We start from the raw sequence: 22437 nt of genomic DNA on the forward strand, positions 1-22437 counted from the left end.
GAGAGAGAGAGAGAGAGAGAAAGCATCCTCTAATGGGATGTGGGCATGCCGTGATATTTTCTCCTTCATTTCTCTACCTCATCAGGACCTTGGGCATGCCAACACCCATGCCTGTGTGTCCCTATGCTTGCAGGGGCTGGGATTTGAACTGTGGTCAGCCATGTGGGGTCTAGTTTTCTATGCGCAGTGCTTAACCATTGTGGTCTATTTTAAAGTTTCCATTCTTCGCCAAGAGATTTATATGTGGATTAGGGAGTACATTAAAAATTGAGGCAGTTCTAAGTTTGCCTGAGTTTTTACTTTCTGTTAGACCTTCGTAGGTCTCCTATATGTGAACCTGAAACCTTCTGGTTAGCTAGGGATGTATGAAATACTTAGGTTTTATTAGGTGTCCCCTGTGTGTGTGTATACAGTCTCTCAGTTAGCTAAGGATGTGCAGAGAGCTTATCAAGCACTTCTGTAGGTCTCATTTCTACAGGTTCCCAGTTAGTTTTCTAATTAGTCCTCTAGTTTGTTATCTGCCCCACAGCAGTCCTGTGTGGTGGAACTTTAGGCCAAAGAGCTGGAGGCTCTCCCTATTTTCTTTGTAACCAAGTTTGCTACTTTTACTGGCAGTGCCATTCACTATGGGTTTTTCACTCTCTGCTTCAAATCATGTCAGCCCCTGTTGTCAGTGAAGCTGCTGGTTTTCATGAGTAGCTACGACCAATGACCAGAGGTTAAGGAACTGGAGCAAGGGTGGTATAAGTAGCCCCAGGCAGGAATAATAGAGAGTCCACCTTGAATAGTTTTCATGAATAAACACTTCTCAATTTGTTATTCTCCTTTTGGTCAGTTTCCAGAGCCCTGAAATGGTTGTTTTGAATAATTTTGTCTAGTTTATGTTTTTTTTTTTTTTTTGGGTAGAAGTTTTGCCAAATCCTTCTTGCTGTCATAGTTGAAAGTTTAGCCTTGGGTACTTTATTTCATAGGATTTTTTTTTTTTTTGGCATTGAAGAGATCATTTTTTAAAATTTATTTTTATTCTTTAAGTAATATCATTAGTAGATATTTTAAGTTTTATGCATTCTTTGGATTAACAGTCTTTTGATTACAATTTCCTAGTTTTTCAAAGCATATCTTCTTAATAATTAGAGATTTTTTTGCATTGATGCTTTTATTAAAACTCAGTACTGAATTTGTCTTAATGTACATGAAAACTAGTTGATTCTTGAAGCTGTACTTGAGGAATTGTATGTCTGTACCCTAAAGAAGAGAGGGTTGAGCTAAAGGTGATCAATTCCTTTTGTAGGCATTATCCTGCGCTGAAAACGCTGGAACATCTAGAACATACCTATCTGCCTCAAGTAAGCCACTATCGATTTTGCAAGGTGATGGTGGACAACATCCCTAAGCTTCGAGAAGAAATAAAGGATGTTTCTATGTCTGATCTCAAAGACTTTCTGGAGAGCATCCGCAAACATTCAGACAAAATTGGAGAGACTGCCATGAAGCAAGTAGGTCTTGGGTTTATGAAAGTTTGGTTGATAGCTTTGCAGATTCAGTTAACACAGGTTCCTTTTTGCCAAATGCTTTGTTTCTTTTTATTTAGAGAAGTCCTTTATCTTTCTGGGAAGATAGGATTAAAAAGTGTTTTTTTTTTGTGTTTGTTTTCTTTCTTTTTTTTTTTAAATTTTCTAACAGAACAATGGACTATTGACTAGTATGTTGTTTCGTTCTGTTGAGTAGATGTTGAGTAGACACAGATCAATTGTGATGATATCTTATATATTGAAGATTTGAAGAGCTTTTCAATTTTCTCTTGACTTTGGATATTATTTGAAACCCAACATATTTAGATGTTTAGATGTAAAATTCTTCTTATAGTTAATGACCTAAATTGTGTTGCATGTGCTGGTTATTTACTATGTAAACAAGATGTCATGTTATATATAAGATTTCTGGTATTATCAGGGGTCAGTGAAAAAAAGACCCCTTGGGAAATGCTGTGACCTATGAACACAGAAAGGAATTCATTTACAGCTTATAAATTAACAAGTGGGTTAGAAATATTTAGATTTTTTTCCCCTCTAAATATCTTCATCTCTAAGTCATGAGAGCCACAAAGAACATTGTCTTTTTAAAATTTCTATAAATAAACAAGTAGTAATGGTTTGCAGTAGTACATTATCTTTTAAAATTTAAGCTACATTGATTTTGTTAAAATTTCTTAGTATACCTGATGATGTAGCCTACAATAATAAATAGAAGATTCAATTGTTTATGGGAAGTGTCTTTTGGTTCTATAAACACAGTGTGCTTGATTAGATCATTTGTAGTTCTTATCATTCTGTGGTGAATATGGGACTGGGTTATATTTTGAGTCATATATTAGATCTCAGCGAGCCTTGGTAATCTTAGTTCATTTGTCTGTTTGATCCTACAAAATAGATTTGCCAATTACCTTTTCTTAAGGAATGCAGTTATTTTTCTCCTCTTCTTTTAGATTTTCTTGCTGTTATATTTACAAAGTGTGAAATTTAAAATTAGTTGATGATAAACTTGAAACAAAGAATCATACCGCATAATATTTTATAGTGATGAAGATACAAAGTTAATCATTGCAAATAAAATGGAGGTATCTTATAAGATAAGTCTAACTATTGTGGTTGACAGACTTTTGCTAAACTTTCAGAATTGAAGAGAGTATAGTATAAAGCCAGTGTGGAAACCCTGGTCTCCGCTTTTAATTTTGTAGGAGGGTGCATGCACTCACTGGAGAGAGAGAGACAATGAAGAAGTACTTCCCTACCACAATTCTCTCTCCTTCACTTCTCCTTTGGGGATTTTGAACGCATATACACAAGCACTGGCATGTTTCTCAAGCCACTGGGCCGGGACTCCAACCTCATGGTCAGCCATGTGGGATTCAGCTGCCTTAACAATCGCCACCCTCAGACTGAAATTGCCTTTTTAAAAATTGTTTTTTCTCTTGACTTTGGATATGATTTGAAACTGCCAAGTCTGGTACTCAGACCACAGTTGACTATGTGGAAGTCCAGTGACCTCAGACTGAAACTGCCTTTTTTAAAATTATTTTTTTGGGACCAGCAGGTGACTATTGGTTAAGGCGCTGGACTCCCAACTGATCGAATGTGGTTTGAGTCCTGGACCCAGTAGCTTGAAATTCACTCTAGGCCTGTGTGCCTCTGTGCCCCAAATCCTGATAGGAGAACAGAGGATAAGGAATTGGAGCGTGGCTATCCTCTGTGGAGGGTGATTTGTCACTTTCTGTCTCTCTAGTTGAGTACACGCACTCTATAGCAAAACTCTTTGTCTCAAAAAAAAAAAAAAAAGAAAATGTTGGGTTTTCTAGTCATCTGCTTAAGATGTTAACTTGCTTTTGATGAAAGAAGAATCCATGAATATAATTACTTCATTAAAGGTGAGCTAAGCTAGTCTCATTCCTTAATTATCTAAAGAAATTAAGGCCCAGGGGAGGAAAGTGACCTGCTCAATTTCTAACAACTAACTGGTAAAGATCTTATAGTAAAATTTAGTCGGGATGAGATGAATTTGACTACTATGGTACCCAATCTGTGTAAATTATTGGCTATTTTCTGTATTTTTTGTCATATAAAACAGTGGGAAAGAAATCTTTTATGAATTAGGGACTTTTTTTTTTTTTGAGATGTTTTTGGTATAGTGCTATAGGGCACGTGCACTCGCCAGACAGAGAGAGATAGAGAGACAGAAAGCGAGAAATCACCCCCCAGGGGGGATGGCCACGCCGCAATCCCTTCTTCTCTGTTCTCCTCTCGGGATCTAGGGCACACACACACACACGCCTGGCGTGAGTTTTAAGCCACCAGGTCCGGGACACGAACCGCGGTCGACTACATGGGAGTCCAGCGACATAGCCATTACGATAACTGCTGGTCCCGAATTAGTGACTTTTTAATCAACTGCTAAGTGTTTATTTCTCCTATAGAATTTTTAATCTAAGGAATAACTTTTTTTTTAAAGAGATTTTTGCTATAGGGTGCATGTGCTTGCTGCCAGAGAGAGGGAGAGAGAGAGAGAGAGAGGCAGACAGAGAGAGAGAGAGAGAGACAGATAGAGAGATAGAAAGTGAGAAATCACTCCCCAGGGGGTTGGTTACACTGCAATCCCATCTCCTCCATTCTCTTCTTGGGAGTTTTGGGCACATACTCACACACACCCGGCATGAGTTTTAAGCCGCTGGGTCTGGGACTCAAACCACAGTTGACTACGTGGAAGTCCAGTGATCTAACCATTATGCCATCTGCTGGACCCAAAATAACTCTTATTTGATATATTATTATCCTATCCCATGGTATATGTAGCACCCTTGAATAAAGATATCTTTAATTCTTCTAAATTTTTTATAATACCTAGAATTTGGGGAAAAAAGGAGAAAGTATAATACATATACTTTGAATATAGTAGGTGTTCAGTAAATATTTGTTTGAATCCATGAATGTTGGAAAAGAGGAAAAGGAAGTGGCTTATTTACTACATTAAGTTCAAAATGATGTTTCTGACTTGTGATTATTTTCTTCTCAATGGTTATTTAGGACTTAGAATCTTCCCATTGTGTGGCTCTGCCATCTTTGCTATGGTTTTGAAGATTTCTACTGAGAGGAAAGACCAAAGAGTTTTGCATGTGAGATGGTGTTTAAGGGTCAATTATGGAAGCCACACATTATTACCTCTACCCATATTCGATTGACTGGAACTTAATTACATGTCCATACCTACCTGCAAGGAAGGTTGGGAAATGTATTCTCATTCTGTTTCTAAGAAGAAGACACAGGTTTGGTGAATAGTGGCTAGTTTTTGGCACAGTCTACCCTTAGGTCATCAAATATTTCTTTACTCTTCTTCCCATGCATAGAACACACTTACCTGCTCCCTAGAGAAACAACTCATTGATCCATCTAGTTGCTTTGTCCATCTCTAAGTCTGTATCTTCCAGGGATGCTCAGCCCTCAGTATTTGATTCAGATGTAGCTCTTCATGTGCTGGTGACCAGTTAACTAAAATTACAACTTAATCTACACCTGTGTGCCCTCCCACTCCAATATAGAGTGAAGAGGCTAGACTAGAATAACTACAAGAAAAGCTTCCATTTAGATAAAGGAGGGAGACAAATAGTATTCCCTGTTCTGGAACAAACTATGTAATCCTCTTGGGCAGGCACTGGGGGAGCCCCTCTGTCCTGGAAGTAGGAGAACTTTCTTGCTTTGGCCTTGATTCTCTGGAAAGAATTATTTATCCCATTGGTTCTCATGGCCTTGTAGCCATACATAGTTTTTTCCTTGTGTGTTTTTTTCTACATACACCTCTGAAGTAAATACTGGGGAATATATATTCCTTGGAAGGTGTATTTCTCTCACTCTCTTTCTTCATAATTAAATCTACACCTATATTTATCATTATTATTACTTTTATTTCATAATTGAATTTATGACTTTCGACTTTAAAGGATTTTTTATTGTTCTCATATTCCTATTGTATAATAGTAGCTTCTTTAAAAAAAAAAAAAAACATTTCTAAGTGGCCGTCCTTAGAATCATACTGAGAAAACAGACTTGTAAGTCTTACTTAACATTGCTAGTTGGTCTGGACCCTTCTAGAAAATGCACAAGTGACTGCTTTTCCTTGGTGAACATGCCTCTATTCCTCCTTCTTCGAAAAGAGGAAAAGGAAGTGGCTTTCCTGGGATCTGTAGTGATCCATGGGGAGACTTTGAATTGATGGAGCCAGGTTTGTAGATTGACTTTTTTGGGGGATATACCAGCCAAAACAAATCACCCTGAGTATTTCACTCCTACTATAATGAACAAATTAAGTTTTAAACACTTATTTGAGATCACCGCTGTCTGCTTTGATCAGAATTAAAATGACAAAAAACTGTTAAAGGATAATCCGAAAGATAGTAATTTATTCATTCTTTTTATTTAACATTATATAGTGTCTGTGGATATAATTTTTATCATCAGGAAGCTCTCTGCTTTGATTGTGTGCAGTGGGCAGAATTTTAAGATGGCTCCCCAAATTCCTGCCCCCTGGTGTATATATCCTGTAAAATCCCCTTCCCTTCAGTGAGTGGGCTTGATCTCATCAGATGAGCTCCTCTAAAAGACAGGAGATCAGAAATAGAAGTTAAAGAGATTCAAAGCTGCAGCAGCTGTTGGTTACTGACCTAAAGAAGGAATGGACTGAGAACAGTGCTCTCTGCCACAAGTGTCAGACTCTGACCCATGAGGTTCCACAAGGAGGCAGGCTTCATTATGTATGGGTGATGTCATCTGGGGGACTGCTAGGGTGGCTCAAAAGGCTGCCTCTGAATTTGTTTGGGGTGGGGCTTTTATAGAGAATTTCTTCTCAAGTTTTCTACCAGGTCCCTTTATACAAATAAAAGATGGAAAACTTCTACAGCTCTGATTGGTCAACTCAAGCAACAATCCTATTGGTCTATTATTGAAACTGGCACTGTTCTGATTGGTCACTGCTGTAGCCAGCATCCATACTTCTTTCTGGCAGTGGGGGTCAACCTTAGGTGACTCAGCCTTCCTGATACATGTGCCCTCCGAGGAAACCCCAAAACAGCAGTCAGCACCAGGGCTCTATCATATAGGTTAGTTGTGGTCATTTAAAGTTTCCTTTTTTCTTCTCTTTTCTTTTCTTTTCTTTTCTTTTCTTTTCTTTTCTTTTCTTTTCTTTTCTTTCCTCCTTTCCTCCTTTTTTCCTTTCTTTTTCTTTTTCTTTCTCTGTTTTTCTTTCCTTCCTTCTTCTTCCCTCCCTCCCTCCGTTTCTTTCTTTCTTTCTTTGTTCTTTCAAAAATTTTACCAGAGGGTAAATGTGCTCACCAGAAATGGATAGGGGAGAGGAGTAAGAAAGATTCCCCCATAAAGATCTTCATGTTGAAACTCTTCTCTATTTCTCCCTCCTTTTGGAGTTTTGGGCAGGCATGCACACGTGTCCAGCATGTTTGGGTTTGTTTTGGGTGTCTGGGACTTGAACCACACAGTTGGCCATGTGGGATCTAGCCATTTTAACCACCATGACACTGGCTGGGCCCCAGTTACAGTTTTAGAGAGTCAAAATCATTTTTTGGAATCATGTTTTGGTGAGGACCACGTGGCAGGAGACTACAGCAGCTTTGAGGTTCTAAGAGTGTTTCCTGATTGGTAGCCCACAAGAAAGTGCGTACCTCAGTCTTATAACTACAAGGAACTGAATTTTTCCAACTATCTGCATGAACTTTGAAGCAGACCCTGAGCTCGAAAGACTGCAGTCCTGACTGACATCATGATTTCAGCCTGGTGAGACTCTGAGCATAAGACCCAGTTAAAAACATGCTGAACTCCTGACCCATAGGAACTCAGATAGTAAATCTGTATGTTTTTAAGCAACTAAATTTGTAGTAATTTGTTATACTGTAGTATTATTTTGGCTTCAGATTGTACATTTAAATCGTACACTTTTATGTTGCCTTTAGATCTAGGAAAAAAATAGTATAGTATGATTTTAAATATCTTTTGACCTTCTATCTTTCTTTCAGTATACCTGGGAAACTACAGAAAAGTAAGAAAATTTGTAAGCGTGAAAAATTAGGATAGCCATACAATCATTTAGCAGAATCTGAGGAAGAATTGTACATCACTCATTTTACTGTTTATTACTATATTGAATTTCAAGTTAAGCAGTCATGGTTTTATTTTCAAAAATACCTTTCATGTTCTTGTATTGCATTTTTTGTAATTGTTGTTTTGCTTTTAACTTGGTACTGGATTTAAAGCATTAAGTGGACCCATATGTGAGTTCTGCCATGGGAAATAGAATCATCTTTAAAGCAGGTAGAAAACCCTTCTCTTTGATCCCACCCATTTTCTGTGTTGATCTTCTTTCTGTGTTATTCCAAAATATGGTATATATCTCATTTTGGAATTATCATTTTAGCTTGAAGTGATTAAAAAATGCCTTAAGGAGTTTTTTGTTAATTGTCTACCATTTTCTAGTTTTCCTTTTAAAATTGATTTCTGGAATTCACTTGTTATGGAATTGATTTGTGGAGGGGAGAATTCTGTATTTCTTATTTTGATTAGTTTGCCTTGGGCTTTGTGGGGCTAAATAACATTTGTAATGTAAACATTCTTGGCTAGGTTGATTTCTGTGTGAGGCCCTTTAACAAAGGAAAGATTTATTTACTTTTAAAATTCTAACTTGCCTTTGCCAAATTATATGGGTTAAATAACTAATGCTAAGGAACGGACTTAAAAAAAATTACTTGAGAAGAAATGGAAGGATCCTAGATATTCTTCATTTAGTAACTGTTTTCTTTTTTCATTTTCCTCTAAACTTTTTTATTATTATAATTTCTAATTTATATATAACTGTTGTACATATTTATGAGGTATGATTTGGTTTTTCGAAACGGGTATGTATTGTGAGATGGTTCCACCATCTCAGATATTTATCACTTCTTTGTGTTGTACACATTTAAAATCCTTAAAATGCTTCAACTCTGTAGAAGGATACATTTGATTGTCTCCAACTATTGTTACCCTTCTGTGCTGTATTACTCTAGAATTCATTCCACTTATTTACCTGCACTTTTATGTTTGTTAGCCAAATTTTCCCATCTTATTCATTTCCCTCCCTTTCATAACTTCTGGTATTTATCATTACACTCTCCACTTCTATTCAGTCAACTCTTTTAGCTTGCCAGGAATGAGTGAGTACGCATAGTACTTGTCTTTCAGTGCCTGGTTTATTTCATGTAGCATTATTTCCGCCAGGTTCATTTGTGTTGCCTTAAGTGACTGGATTTTATCCTTTTTTTTTTTTTTTTTTTTTTTTTTTTGTGGCTGAACAATATTTTATTGTTTATATATACCACATTTTCTTTATCATGGATCAGTTGCTGGGCACTTAGGTTGACTCCATATCTTAGCTTGTGAATAGTGCTGCTGTTAAACATGGAGTATTTATATACCTTCACCATTAGTACAGTTTTTTTTTTTTTTTTGGAGAGGTTTTTGCTTTAGGGCACGTGTGCTCGCCAGACAGAGAGAGACAGAGAGATAGAAAGCGAGAAATCACCCACCGGGGGGATGGCCGCGCCGCAATCCCTTCTCCTCCATTCTCCTCTCGGGATCTTGGGCTCACACGCACACGCACCTGGCGTGAGTTTTAAGCCATAGGGTCCGGGACATGACTGCAGTCGACTACATGGGAGTCCAGCGACATAGCCATTATGCTAACTGCTGGTCCCCCATTAGTACTGGTTTTAAAGGAACTGACCTTTTAGGACTGGTTAAAATCTATTGTCACCAAGATTTTTTTCAATCCTTGACTTTTTTTGGTTAGGTCTTGCCTAGAGCAGAATGTGCTCATTTATTTATTGTGTAGAACATATTTTGATTTAGGTCTGGCACAGTACTACCAACTGAGTTCCCATAGGCCATATAATGCCACCCAAGTAAAAGCATTGTCGCCCTTAAACCTCTTGTGATGTTTTGGATGCTATGTAAAACGTCCACAGAAGGTAGCCTTTGCAGCCAAAATGTTAGTCTGGTGTTCTTGGATTTACCTTATATATTTCTATCTTTCTTTTTTCTTTCCTTGATTTTGGTATTTATATATTTGGACTTCTGCTCCTTACTCTTTCAATTATGTGAATGGCCTGGGAGTAAAGTAGGTAAATATGAGGCTGTTTTATTTATAGAGATTCCTAGTGTATTTAATGTAATTTTAGAAAGAATCGAAACAGGATAATAGGGGTTTAGTGTTAGTTTACTTAAATTAAATAGTATGATAGTTAACAGAATAGACTTTGGAGTTTGAGTTAAACTCTTAGTTTGCCATTTGATGTATAATATGAATGAATTTCTAACACTGAATCTGTAAAGAACAAAAATCTTTATTTAGAGTTTTAGGGTTTATGACCCAGCATAGAAAGAAAAAACAAAAAGAGTGTTCTAAGGAGTTGAGCAGAAGCTTGTTTTACAGACAAAGAACCAAAGCATAAACATAGTACAAAAAAGCAGATCGATTGTTTCAAAGTTACTTTGCTTGTAAGATTTAAGGCAGAGGGGCTGGCAGGTGGCATGATGGTGAAGGCGCTGGACTCCCACATAGCTGACTGAAGTTCAAGTCCTGGACCTGGCAGCTTGCTTTCTCATTTCCTCTTGCTCCCCTCTCTCTCAATCTCTCTCTGGTAAAATTAAAAAATAATGAATGAATAAATAAATAAAGGTTTTTTCAAAAAGCAATTAACTTTACCTTTATTAAAAAAAGAAGAAAATTAAATGTGGTTAAACTTGATGTATTGAAATAAATGGTTTATATATTTATTTTAATTTTTTAGTTTTGCTATAGGATGTGTCTGCTTGCTAGGGAAGGAGAGGGAGGGAGAGGGGGAGGGAGGGAGAGAGGGAAAGTTTTTTAAGAGAAATTTTTGTTGTGGGGTGCATGCACTTGCCAGAGAGATGGAGAGAGAGAGAGAGAGAGAGAAATCATTCCCCAGGGGAGATGGCCATACCACAATCCCTTCTGCTCCCTTCTACTCACAGGATTTTGGGCACACATGCCATGCAACCAGCATGTTTTTCAAACCACTGGGTCCAGGATTTGGGTCAGCCATGTGGTTTCCAGTGCCATAACCACTATGCTACCAGCTGGCCCAAGTTTTATTTTTTAAAAAATTGCTAGAGGGGGTGCACTTTCATCTGAAAGAGAAAGAAAGAGACAGAGAGAGAAAGCACTCCCCAGTGGGGCATGGTCATACCATAATCCTTTTCTTCCATTTCTTCATCTTTTAAGGATTTTTAGACACACACACACACACACACACACACACACACACACACATACACACACCTGGCATAATTTTCAAGGCAACAGGGCCATGATTAAAACCATGGTTGGTCATGTGGGATCCACGTCTCCATGTATAGGGCTTAATGACTGCTATGTAGCAGACTCCATTGCTTTATTTTTAAATTTTAATTCTTGTGGCAGTTTGAAGCCTTGAATTAATCCACGTCTCCATGTATAGGGCTTAATGACTACTATGTAGCAGACCCCATTGCTTTATTTTTAAATTTTAATTTCTTGTGGCAGTTTGAAGCCTTGAATTAGATCTCATTTTAAACAAATATTGGGTTGTCTGAAAAATCATGACACATTTTTGCATAGATAAAATACATCATGACTTTTCTGACAACCCAATATTTTCTGCTTCCCTTAAAGTGTTATTTTTTTTAAAACATATACTTCCAATATATTTTGAACTGGATTTCAGTGAAAAAGCACATAGAGGCCCAGCTGCAGGGACATAGTGGTAGTGCAACCTTCTGCAATGCTAAAAGTGAAATAAAAGTTCATGGTTCAGTTCCCAGGTTGACCTGAGCACATCAAATGTGTACATTTGTGCCTGTGAGCCTAGTTGCCTAGGAAGATTGGGGCAAAGATAATGGCATGAAACTATATTGAGGGTACTTGGCCTTTGACTCATGAAAATAAATAAACTTAAAAACAGAAAAAACAAATGTATATTAGATAACCATAAAGTTTAAAAGATCAATGTCTCTTTACTGGTGTTGAGTTGAGGTGAGAAAAGAGGAATCCTTTATTCTTTAAATCTAATTTAAAAACAGTATGATAATTTGGTTTAGAGCTTTCCATTGCTCACCACTTATACATATGTGCAAATATAATATAAATAATATGTATTTGTTTTGGCTGAATAAAGCATATTGGCTTATTAGACCTTTTCTTTTTATTAAACTTTAAGAGAAAATTGCCATATGGATTCTCAACATAGTTTGTGAATATAACTTTGTAGTGTGCTCATCTTAAAATACGACATGCTTAGAAAATTTAGAGGGGAGAAGGCAGCTCCCCTCTCTGTGCACTGTGTACCACCTGCCTTGGTACATCTACCCATGTAGCGTGCACCTTGTGCTACTGTTTTCCACTCTACCTCTCCAGTTCAGCACCTAGCTGCATTGGGACCAGAGAGGTTGTGATTAAGTCAGAGGAGCATGGCTGCCAACTGAGGGAAGGACCAGACACCACCACTCCTGTGCCTAGCATGCACCTAGATATTGGACACTATGTATGCAGTCCACATAGAGACAGTAGTCACGTGGATCATAGTAGGGCAGGAACCTCTGGTTTGCATGGTTTCTGCTTGTGAAAGTAAAGAGGAACCAACCACCTGAATCCAGTGAAGCTCTGGAGGAATTCTCTCCACCTCTCTGGAGGAATAAAAGGAAAGAAACTCCTCAGTGAAAATCTGAACCCCAAGATTCCCACAGCAGATTCTAGCACTCCCACCCACAGAAGAGCAGGGTAGCTGGCACAGAGCTAACACACACCACAAAGAAGTGCACGAACATACAGCTTCAGAAAACCTACTCCAAAAAAATTAGGAAGAAGTGAGTATTTCACCAGATGCCTAAAAATCAATGCAGGGTAGCAAGAAATATAAGAAAAGTAGGAAATATCTCTCCCCAAAAAGAACGCAACTCCCTACCAGAAATGGATAAAACAAGAAATCATAGAAATGTCAGAAAAAGAGTTTAGAATACTCATCATAACAAAACTCAAAGAAATGCAAGCAAAAACAAACAACAAATTCCAGTAGATGAGAAATTCATTCCATGACTTGAAGGAGGGATTCCGTAAAGAGATAAACACTCTAAAAATGAATAAAACAGAACATCTAGAGATGAAGAATACAATACAGGAAATCAGAATTCCCCTCAAAAGTAGTAACATCAGATTAGACCGTGCATAAGAAAGAGTCCCTGACCTTGAAGACAAAACCTCTGATTTAGTATAAGCCACTGGAAAGAATTAAAAAATAACAATTAAAAATGAAGACAATATATGAGAAATTCTAGACACCATTAAGTGTCTGAATATTCACATAATGGATATTTCAAAAGGTGAAGAGATGGATAAAGTTGTAGAAAATCTATGTAATGATGCATTATCTGAAAACTTAAAATCTAGAGAGACATACAGTCATCCAGATCCAGGAAAAACAAAGAACAACAAATAAATTCAACATAAAACTTTGTTAAAAGTCAAAGACAAAGGCAGTGTTCTAAAAATGGCAAGAGAGAAACACCAAGTTACTTAAAAAGTAACCCCATTAGACTAATGTTGGACCTCTCAGCTGAAACAATGTCGGCAAGGAAAGAATGGAAAGGCATATTTGAAACTTTGAAAGGAAAGCAGCATCAACCAAGAGTATTGTACCTGGCAAGATTATCCTTCAAATGGGAAGGAGAAATAAAATTATTCCCAGATAAACAAAAGCTAAAAGAGCTTACCAACACTAGACTGACTTTTTAAGAAATACTTTAGGGAATACTGTTAGGTCATCAGGAAACTCATGATGTATTTTTCTATGCAAAAATATATCATGACTATGCTGATGGCCCCATACGTCAGGAAAAAAAAAAAAGTCAACCAAATAGAAATGAGAAGACACAAAACGACTAAAGCTGTAACTAAAACAATGATAGGGACAAGTCTGTATATATCATAATATTGAATGTTAATGGATCAAAATCCCCAAAGACACAGATTAGCTGAATGGATAAAAAAATACGAATCCTTTATGCTTTGTTTTCAAGAAAAACATCGAATTGATAAAGATATACATAGGTTGAAAGCAAAGAACTGGCAAAAGTCATTTTATGCAAACAGAAACCAAGAAAAAGGGCCAGAGTTGTATACTGATAGCAGAAAAAGTAGAATTCAAGATAAAAATGTAAAAAGAGACAAAGTAGGATGCCGTATAGTACTAAAAGGACTAATTCACCAAGAAGGTAAAACAATTATATTTAGGTACCTATTTGGGGTACCCCCAAAAATAAAAGACTAGAGATCTAAAGGGAGAGAACAATTAGTGTGATTGTTGGGGATTTCAACACCCCACTGTCACCACTGGACAGATCATTTAGACAAAAGGTAAACAAAGAGACACAGGAGCTAATTGATACTATAAACCAAATAGACCTGATAGACATTTATGGAGCATTTCATCCAACAACTACAAAATACATTTTTCTCATCCATATGTGGAACACTTTTGTAGATTGACCACATAATAATGCACAAAAAAGCATCTACAAGTTATAAAACTATATCCAGCATCTTCTTTGACTACAACAAAATTAAACTTGAAATCAACAACAGAAACAGTCTTTGAAAATTCACAAATACATGGTAACTAAAGAACCTACTCTTGAGTGACTTGGAAACTACTAAGGAAATTAAGACTGAATAAAAAAATTTATTGAAACCAATAATAATGAACACATGACTCTCCATAATATTTGGAGGGAAGTTTATAAGCAATTAGTGCTTATAAGAAAAAAAATAGAAAGGTGGCAAATAAATAACCCATGACACATCACTAAGAACTAGAAAAGCAACAACAAAAAACCTCCAAAATACACCAGAAGAAATATAATGACAATTAGAGCTGAAATCAGTGATACAGAAAATAAAAGGACTATATAGAAAAATCAACAAAACCATGAGAGAATAGTATGAGTGACTATACATCAACACACAAGAAAACCTAGATGGGGGATACATTTCTGGATGCATGTAATTTACCAAGATTGAACCAGGAAGAAAAATAAAGCCTTAATGGACCAATAAGAAGCAATGAGTTGAAATCAGTAATAAATAGTCTCACAACAAGGAAAAACCCAGGGCAATGACTTCACCTCTGAATTGTACAAAACTTTTAAAGAAGAGTTAACTCTAATTTTCCTTGAACTATTTAAAGATCCAAAGGAAGGAACCCTTCCAAACTCATTCTATGAATTCTCTATCACTTAATACCAAAAGTAGAAAAGAACATAACAATGACAAATAAATAAATAAATAAAACTAGAGGCCACTATCCCTGATGAATACATATGCAAAAACCCTGAACAAGATATTAGCAAATTGAATCCAGTAGCAAATTTAAAAGATTATACACTCTGACCAAGTAGGCTTTATTCCAGAGATGCAAATCTGGTTCAACATACACCCAACAATAAATATAATACATTATATTAACAGAAGGAAAAATATGAAACATATGGTTATATCTATAGATGCAGAAAAGGCATTTGTTAAAATATAACATCCTTTTATGATTAAGACTTTCAGAAAACAGATATAGAAGGTACATTTTTCAACACAGTAAAAGCCATCTATGACAAAATTTTAGTGAACAGTATAATAAGTAGCAGAAAAGCTGGAAGCTTTCCTGCTACAAACTGAAACAAGGCTTCCCACTTTCACATCGTACTAGAAGTCCTTACCAATGCAGTCTGACAAATATATATATATATGTATATCTAAAACATTCAAAAGAAACTATGAAATAACTTTTAGAAGTAATAAATAAATTCAGTAAAGTGGCAAGATACAAAGTCAGTATACAAAAATCTATAGCATTTTTGTACACCAGGAATGAACAGAGGCAGGCTTAAAGAAAGCAGTCTAATTTACAATAGCTTCCCACACCCTCTACACAGAATACCTAGGAATATACTTATTCAAAGAAGTGAAATATCTGTACAAGGAAAAGTATGAAAAACTGAAAAAAGAAATTGAGTATAGTACAAAAAAAATGAAAGACATTCCTTGTTCTTGGACTGGAAGGAACAATGTGGTCAAAATGTCAGTTCTATCCATATTAGCTTAAAACTTCAGAATGGGAGAAAATATTTGCAAACTATGCTTCTGAAAGGGATTGATAACCAGAGTATATAGGAAACTCAAGGAGCTCACTAGCAAAAAAAAAAAAAAAAAAAAATCCAATTTAAAAATGAATAAATGATCTTAACAGATAACTCTCTGAGGAAGCCATGCAAATGACCAAAATGCATTTGTAAAAATGTTCAGCATATCTTATCATAAGGGAAATTCAGATCAAAACCACAATGAGTTACCACCTTAACCCATCAGAATGGCCAAGATAAAAAAAGGTAAAGAATAAGTGCTGGCAAGGCTGTGGCTAAAAGAGAACCATCCTACACTGTTGGTGGGAATGTAGGTTAGTACAGCCACTGTGGAAAACAATATGGAGCTTCCTCAAAAAGTTACAAATGGAACTACCATATGATTCAGTAATCTCACTCCTTGGTATTTACCCAAAGGATAGGAATACACTCAGTTGGGGAGAGACCTTGCAATGCATGTTAATTATATTGTTTGGAATTGCTAAGACATGGAATTAACATGAGTGCCCAATAAAATGTGACATATATACATTATGGAATATTATTCAGTCATAAGCAGCAATGAGGCCCTGGCATATGATTAAAAAATGTATGACTATAGAAGATTTAATGCTAAGCAAAGTGAGCCAGACTATGAAAGACAAACACTGTATGTCCCCACTCAATATATACCAAATGTTTAGACTCTATGGTAGAAATGGAAAGATCTGAAAATACTATAGTAGAGTGGACACAAGGAGATGTGAGAGACTGTATGGGAGAGGAGTGGAGAGCAGAGGGTGTGTGGAAATGGCTCAGGGAAGAAACATTTAACAAACTAAAATGGAAAGTCCTATGTTGAAAATGATGTATCTGGTAATATCCTTGATTTGATTGTCACATACTGCATTCATATTGTTGAAAACCATATTGTATGCTATGAAGATGTACAGTAATTAAATGTAAATAAGGAATAAAAAATTACAAGAAAGGAAATGTAAAAGAAAGGCAGTTATAGTAGTAAGTATATTATCTGGTATGTTTGTGTCTGTGTTTTTCAATTATTTTGAGATTAAATTCTTTAGAGAATATTTTTATTTTTTTGATAAGTTTTTGCTATAGGGTGCGTGTGCTCGTCAGAAAGACAGAGAAAGACAGAGAGACAGAGAGACAGAAAGTGAGAAATCACCCCTCCAGGGGGGATGGCCATGTTGCAATCCTTCTCCTCCATTCTCCTCTTGGGATCTTGGGCACGCATGCACACACACCCGGCGTGAGTTTAAGCCGCCGGGTTTGTTGGCCACTAAAACCACAGTCGACTACATGGGAGTCCAGCGACATAGCCATTATACCAACTGCTGGTCCCTAGAGACTGTTTTTATAACTGGCCTTTGGTTTGTATTAAAGAGCAGTAATAATTATAAAAAATTATTGCCAGAGGGCATTTGCATTTGCCAGAGAGAGGGAGACAGAAAGCACCTCCAATGGGACATGGACTTGGCTCAACCTTTTTTCCATAATTTCTTCATTCCATCAGGAGTTCGGGCACATACAGATATGTATCTGGTATGTTTTTTAAACTGCTAGAGCTGGGATTTGAACATTTAAACAACACAGTATTTAACCACTGTGCCATGGATCTGGCCCAAAAGAGTAATAATACTAAAAATAATTTGGTATCACAAGAATAAACTTAATGATTAGTAGAATAAAATAAAATAATAGAAATTGACCTGAATGTATATAAGAACTTAGGAAGTGATTATAGTGGTGTCATGTAAGGTGCATAGATATACACAAAAATTAGCCTATTCATACCATAGAAGTGCAGGATTGGTTTCGTTAGTAAACTTTTTAGGTAGAAAAGTCAGCACAGTATATGGGATCTTGCTGATATTCTGTGGAGAGATTTGATGAGTTCAGTCTTGCTATACAAAAAATGGAAAATGCTGAGGAAAGAGACCTTGCTTTTATATATCGTACAGAAAAACTGGGAAGAGGGCAGAGAACATCTAGTCAGCTATGTACTAAGTTGATCCTTGCTGGTCAAAGATATGACTAGGCTAGGGGGAATTCTCATATCAGTGCCCCTTGTATCAGTTAGGAGCTAGCTCAGTCTTATCCACTCAGCTCAGTGCTAAGCTGTGAGAATGGGAAAGGTACTGAGTGACACAGTCTTTTCAAGGTCACAGCTGATATCAGTTGGAATCTCTATTAGTGCAATTGTTGCTTTAATTATCTGTCTTTCCAACCAGCTCTGTGGTCTCTTTAAGGGTAGAGATATGGTTTATATCTTTTCAACTTCAGCACCTTACTAGCATAATACTTGGTAGAAGATAATCTATAAATTAATCAATGACTATTTTCACTAAGCATTTATTTAAATTTAATATATCTACACCTTAAAATTGTTTAAGGAAAGCCATCCTTTGGGCCCTGCAGGTGGTATGCTGGTTAAGAGCTCAGGATTCCCACATGCCAACTGCAATTTGAATCCTGGAACTGGTGGCTTGTTTTCTTACTTTCCCTCTCTCTCTCTTGCTCTGTCCCTCTCTGGTCAAATTAAATAAATAAGCAAAGAAACAAACAAACAAATAAATAAGTAAATAGATAAAGTTAAATAAAATAATTCTTAACAAAATAAAAAGAAAAGCCATCTTTTTTATGTCTTAAAATATATGCTGGGGACCAGCAGGTGGCATGGTGGTTAAGGGCAACATGGCTGACCCCAGTTCGAGTCTTGGACCTGGTGGCTTGCTTTCTCGCTTTCTCTCTCTTCTCCATCCCTCTCTGGTCAAATTAAAATAAATGAATAAGGTTAAATAATTTATAAATTAATTAATGACTATGTTTACTATGCATGTATTTAAATTTAATATACCTACACTTAACATCTTTTAAGAAAAGACATCTTTTGGGACTGACAGATGGCATGGTGGTTAAGGGCTGGACTCCCACATAGCTGACTGCAGTTTGAGTTAGTCTCCAATTACATTTTTGTTTGAGTATGCTGAAATATCTTAAAATTATTCTTTCTGAAAATGTCATTGAGTACTAAGAATGAATGAAATCGACTTCTTATTAAATATGGTGAGTTGAAAATGTGATCTTTTCCTTCTCCCAAATTTATAAAAATAACAACTAAAGGAATTATTTTTATTGAAAGAGTTTTTTTTTTTTTTTTTTTTCTTTTTTTTTTCCTTAAGGTGTGTGTACTTGCCAGACAGAGAGCAAGAGACAGAGGGAAAGTTACAATTCACGAATTCACACCCCAGGGTGATGGCCATGCCACAGTCCCTTCTCTTCCATTCTCTTCCCAGGATCTTGGGCATGCCCTAGCACCCAGTGTTGATTTTCAAGTCACCAGGTCTGGGACTTGAACCATGGTTGGCCAGGTGGGAGTCTAGCAGCAAACTGCTATGTCATCTACTGACCCTGAAAGTTGATTTAAAAAAGTTCAACAACCTGTTCTCTCCCCTTCTCCCACTTTTTCTTTTTTCCACTAGTCAACTTCCCTATCTTAACTTTAGCAGAAAACTAGGACGCAATGGACTCAAGTTGAGGGTAGTGTTACCATACTAAAAACAGAGTGAAAGTTTATATACTAAATGTTGAGATTTTATCCTCTTCTTCCCACAGCTTTTCTTCCTGATTTGACTCTCAAACTCTAATAGGCATGCTTATAAGTGTCAGATTGGAAGACACTTGGAATAAAATGATTAGCCTGTAAGAAAATTCCTAGTTATATGTCCATGGGTAGTCCTCAACAAAAGGGACAGCCAGATTACTCTGAAGTCCGTGGTTGGTTATTTGGATATATGTCACAGAACTTTCAATCAGCTTTTAAATTTCCAAATTCAAAATGTGAGTAGATAGTTAAGGATTACCTGGCATTTGAGAAAAGCTTTTAACATAAAACTTGGAGATTAGAAGAAAAAAATATAAAGATGCATCTTGGAGAACATAGAAACTGTGTAACAAGAGAAAAAAAACCTGTAAGGTACAGAAAAACAACCAATAGCATTAGAAAGATAAGAAAAAATATTACTATGTGAAAAGCAAGATCAGAATGCTATATAAAAGAAAACATAGAGAACAAGAAGAATTTTTAGGAATTAAAAATATGATAGCAGTGGAGCCAGCAAGTGGCATGGTGATTAAGATGCTGGACTCTCCTATGGCTGGCCACAGTTTGAGTCTCAGACCTGGAGGCTTGAAAATCATGCTAACCACATGTGTGTGCATGCCCAAAATCCTGAGAGGAGAAGGGAGGAGAAGGGATTGCGGTGTGGCCATCACCCTGAGGGGGTGATTTTTCACTTTTCCTTTCACTGCCTTTTCTGTCTCTCTGGTGAATGTACTCACCCTATGGCAAAGACCTAAAGAAAGAAAAATGATAGCAGAAAGCACTTAAAAAAAGGTTGAGAGAAAAATTGGGAAAATCTTCCAGAGAGAAGAGTAAAAAGGCAAAGGGATGGAATATGGGAAATAGAAATGATATGAAAATATTAGAGGGTCAATCCTGGAGATCCATTTACAGTAGAAAACAGAGAAAATGAAAGGAAACAATTAGTCATTGAAATAAGGTGGGAACAGTTTCCAGCGTTGTAAAATAAATTTCCATATTAAAAGATCTATCTAATGTCCATCAAAGGGAATTAAAAATGGACTTAACATTGAAGCATGTTGTGAAATTTCAGAATCCTTAAGTGTGTGAATGTATGAGGGAAATAACTGATACCACCTCTGCACCCTTCTCTTCAGATGCATTTTAAAGTTACTTATCACTAGTCCTGAGCAGGAGTTAAACTCTTACCTGGGGCAGTCGTTCAGACTTCCTGAGATCACTTGTTTACTTTGCCATTAATAATAGAAAGACTAAGACTATTTGATGTTTAGCCTGAGGATTGTCTTTTTGGCACCTTGCTTTCTATGCCCTTAACTGTAGGGAGGCTGACCGACCTTTGATCTTTTAGTCCCAGAACATTCATATTATCCTTACGAGTTTTTCACTGTTGTTCACTGAGCTTCTTAAAGGAAGCTTGCAAGAAGTCCCAGAGTTAGAAGGTAGGGGTTGCCTCTGAGCCTGTGCAGATGCTGTCCTGCCCCTCAACCATCAGGGAGCAATAGGGAAGCAAAGGTCTCCCAGCCTGAGCTGATCTCCATAGACCCCTGTCCAGCCTGGAGTTAGGGAAAAGGAGCTGTTCCAGTTTTTAAAACCACCACCTAGTTCCTGTAGTCTTAGAGTTGGAAGTAGCAATAGGGAAGCAAATGCTGCCCAGCCTGAGCTGATTGCCAAGATCCCCACCCAGCATGGAGTGTAGGAAGAGGATCTGCTCTATCCTTCAGGACCATCACTCGGTTCGTTCAGTCCCAGAATTAGAAGCCTATAGCCACACTGGGAGCTGAGAGATTTGGGTACACAAGAACCAAACACCTGAAGATAGTGAAGTTTTGGAAGGATTCTCTCCCCATAGACCTTAGCCCCCTCAGCAGTGAAAGGAGAGAAACTTGATTCTGAAAATCTGAATCCCAAAACTCTCACTTGGATATTACTCTTCTGCCCACAGTAGAGGAGAGAAACTGGCATAAAGCTACCTCACACCATAGGGAAGTGCACAAGCACTCAGTTACAGAAACATACTCCAAGGAAATAGGAAGAAGTGAGTATATCACCAGATGACTAAAAATCAAAGCAGAGTCCCAAGAAATAGGAAAACACCAGGAAATACCTTTCTCCCAAAGGGACACAAAGCTCCTCATTGACAATGGATAAAAACAGAAGAGATCATAGAAATGTCAGAAAAAAAAATTCAGAATATTTATTGTAACAAAACTCAGTGAGATGCCAGTGAAAATGGACAACCAGTTTCAGGAGATGAGAAAATCTTTCCATGACTTTAAGGAAGAACTCCATAAAGAGATAGACACTCTGAAACAGAATCAAATTGAACTTCTGAAGATAAAAGATACAGTGCAGGAAATTATAACCTCTCTCAGAAGTATTGACAGCAAATTAGACACACAGAACAAAGAATCCCTGACCTTGAAGACAAATCCTTCGATTTAGCCCAACCCACTGAAAAGAATAGAAAAATAACCATTAGAAATGAGGACAACAGAGGCCAGCAGGTGGTGTGAAGTTTAAGGTGCTGGATTCCCACATGTCCAACTCCAGTTTGGGTCTCATACCTGGTGACTTGAAAATCACGCTGGGTATCTGTGCATGTGTGCCCAAAATCCTGAGAGGAGAAGGGATTGCAGCATGGCCATACTCCCTGGGGGGGGTGATTTCTCACTTTCCTCTCTCTGTCTCAGTCTGTCTCTTTCTTTGGCAAGTGCATGCAGCCTATAGCCAACCCCCCCCCCCAAAAAAAAAAAAAAGAAAAAAAATGAGGACAACATGCAGGAAGTTCTAGACACCATTAAATGGCCAATAGTCACACAATGCATATTCTAGAAGGTGAAGAGATGGGTAAAGGCATATAAAATGTCTTTTGTGATATATTCGCTAAAAACTTTCCAAATTTAGAGAGGTTTACATATATCCAAATATAGGAAATACAAGATACAAAATAGGTTTAACATAAGATCCTCTCCAAGTCACATCAGAGCCAAATTGGTAAAAATCAAAGACAGAGCCGCCACCCCCGGAGTAGGCCCTGCGCCGGCCCACCGGGCC

The 22437-nt window shown here is 37.1% G+C and overlaps 1 protein-coding gene across 2 annotated transcripts in view; it reads left to right on the forward strand.

Annotated features, from left to right (window-relative positions):
* The window catches only part of EXOC6B (exocyst complex component 6B), a 682873-nt gene that overhangs the window by 122367 nt on the left and 538069 nt on the right, over window positions 1-22437 (forward strand). For both annotated transcript variants that reach the window (XM_006151262.3, XM_006151263.3), the window contains exon 6: window positions 1292-1496. In XM_006151262.3, the coding sequence (XP_006151324.1) occupies window positions 1292-1496 (205 nt within the window). The remainder of the gene's footprint in view (window positions 1-1291; window positions 1497-22437) is intronic.

This window comes from Tupaia chinensis, unplaced genomic scaffold (assembly GCF_000334495.1).
Source record: "Tupaia chinensis unplaced genomic scaffold, TupChi_1.0 Scaffold000316_1, whole genome shotgun sequence".
Taxonomy (NCBI): Eukaryota; Metazoa; Chordata; class Mammalia; order Scandentia; family Tupaiidae; genus Tupaia; species Tupaia belangeri.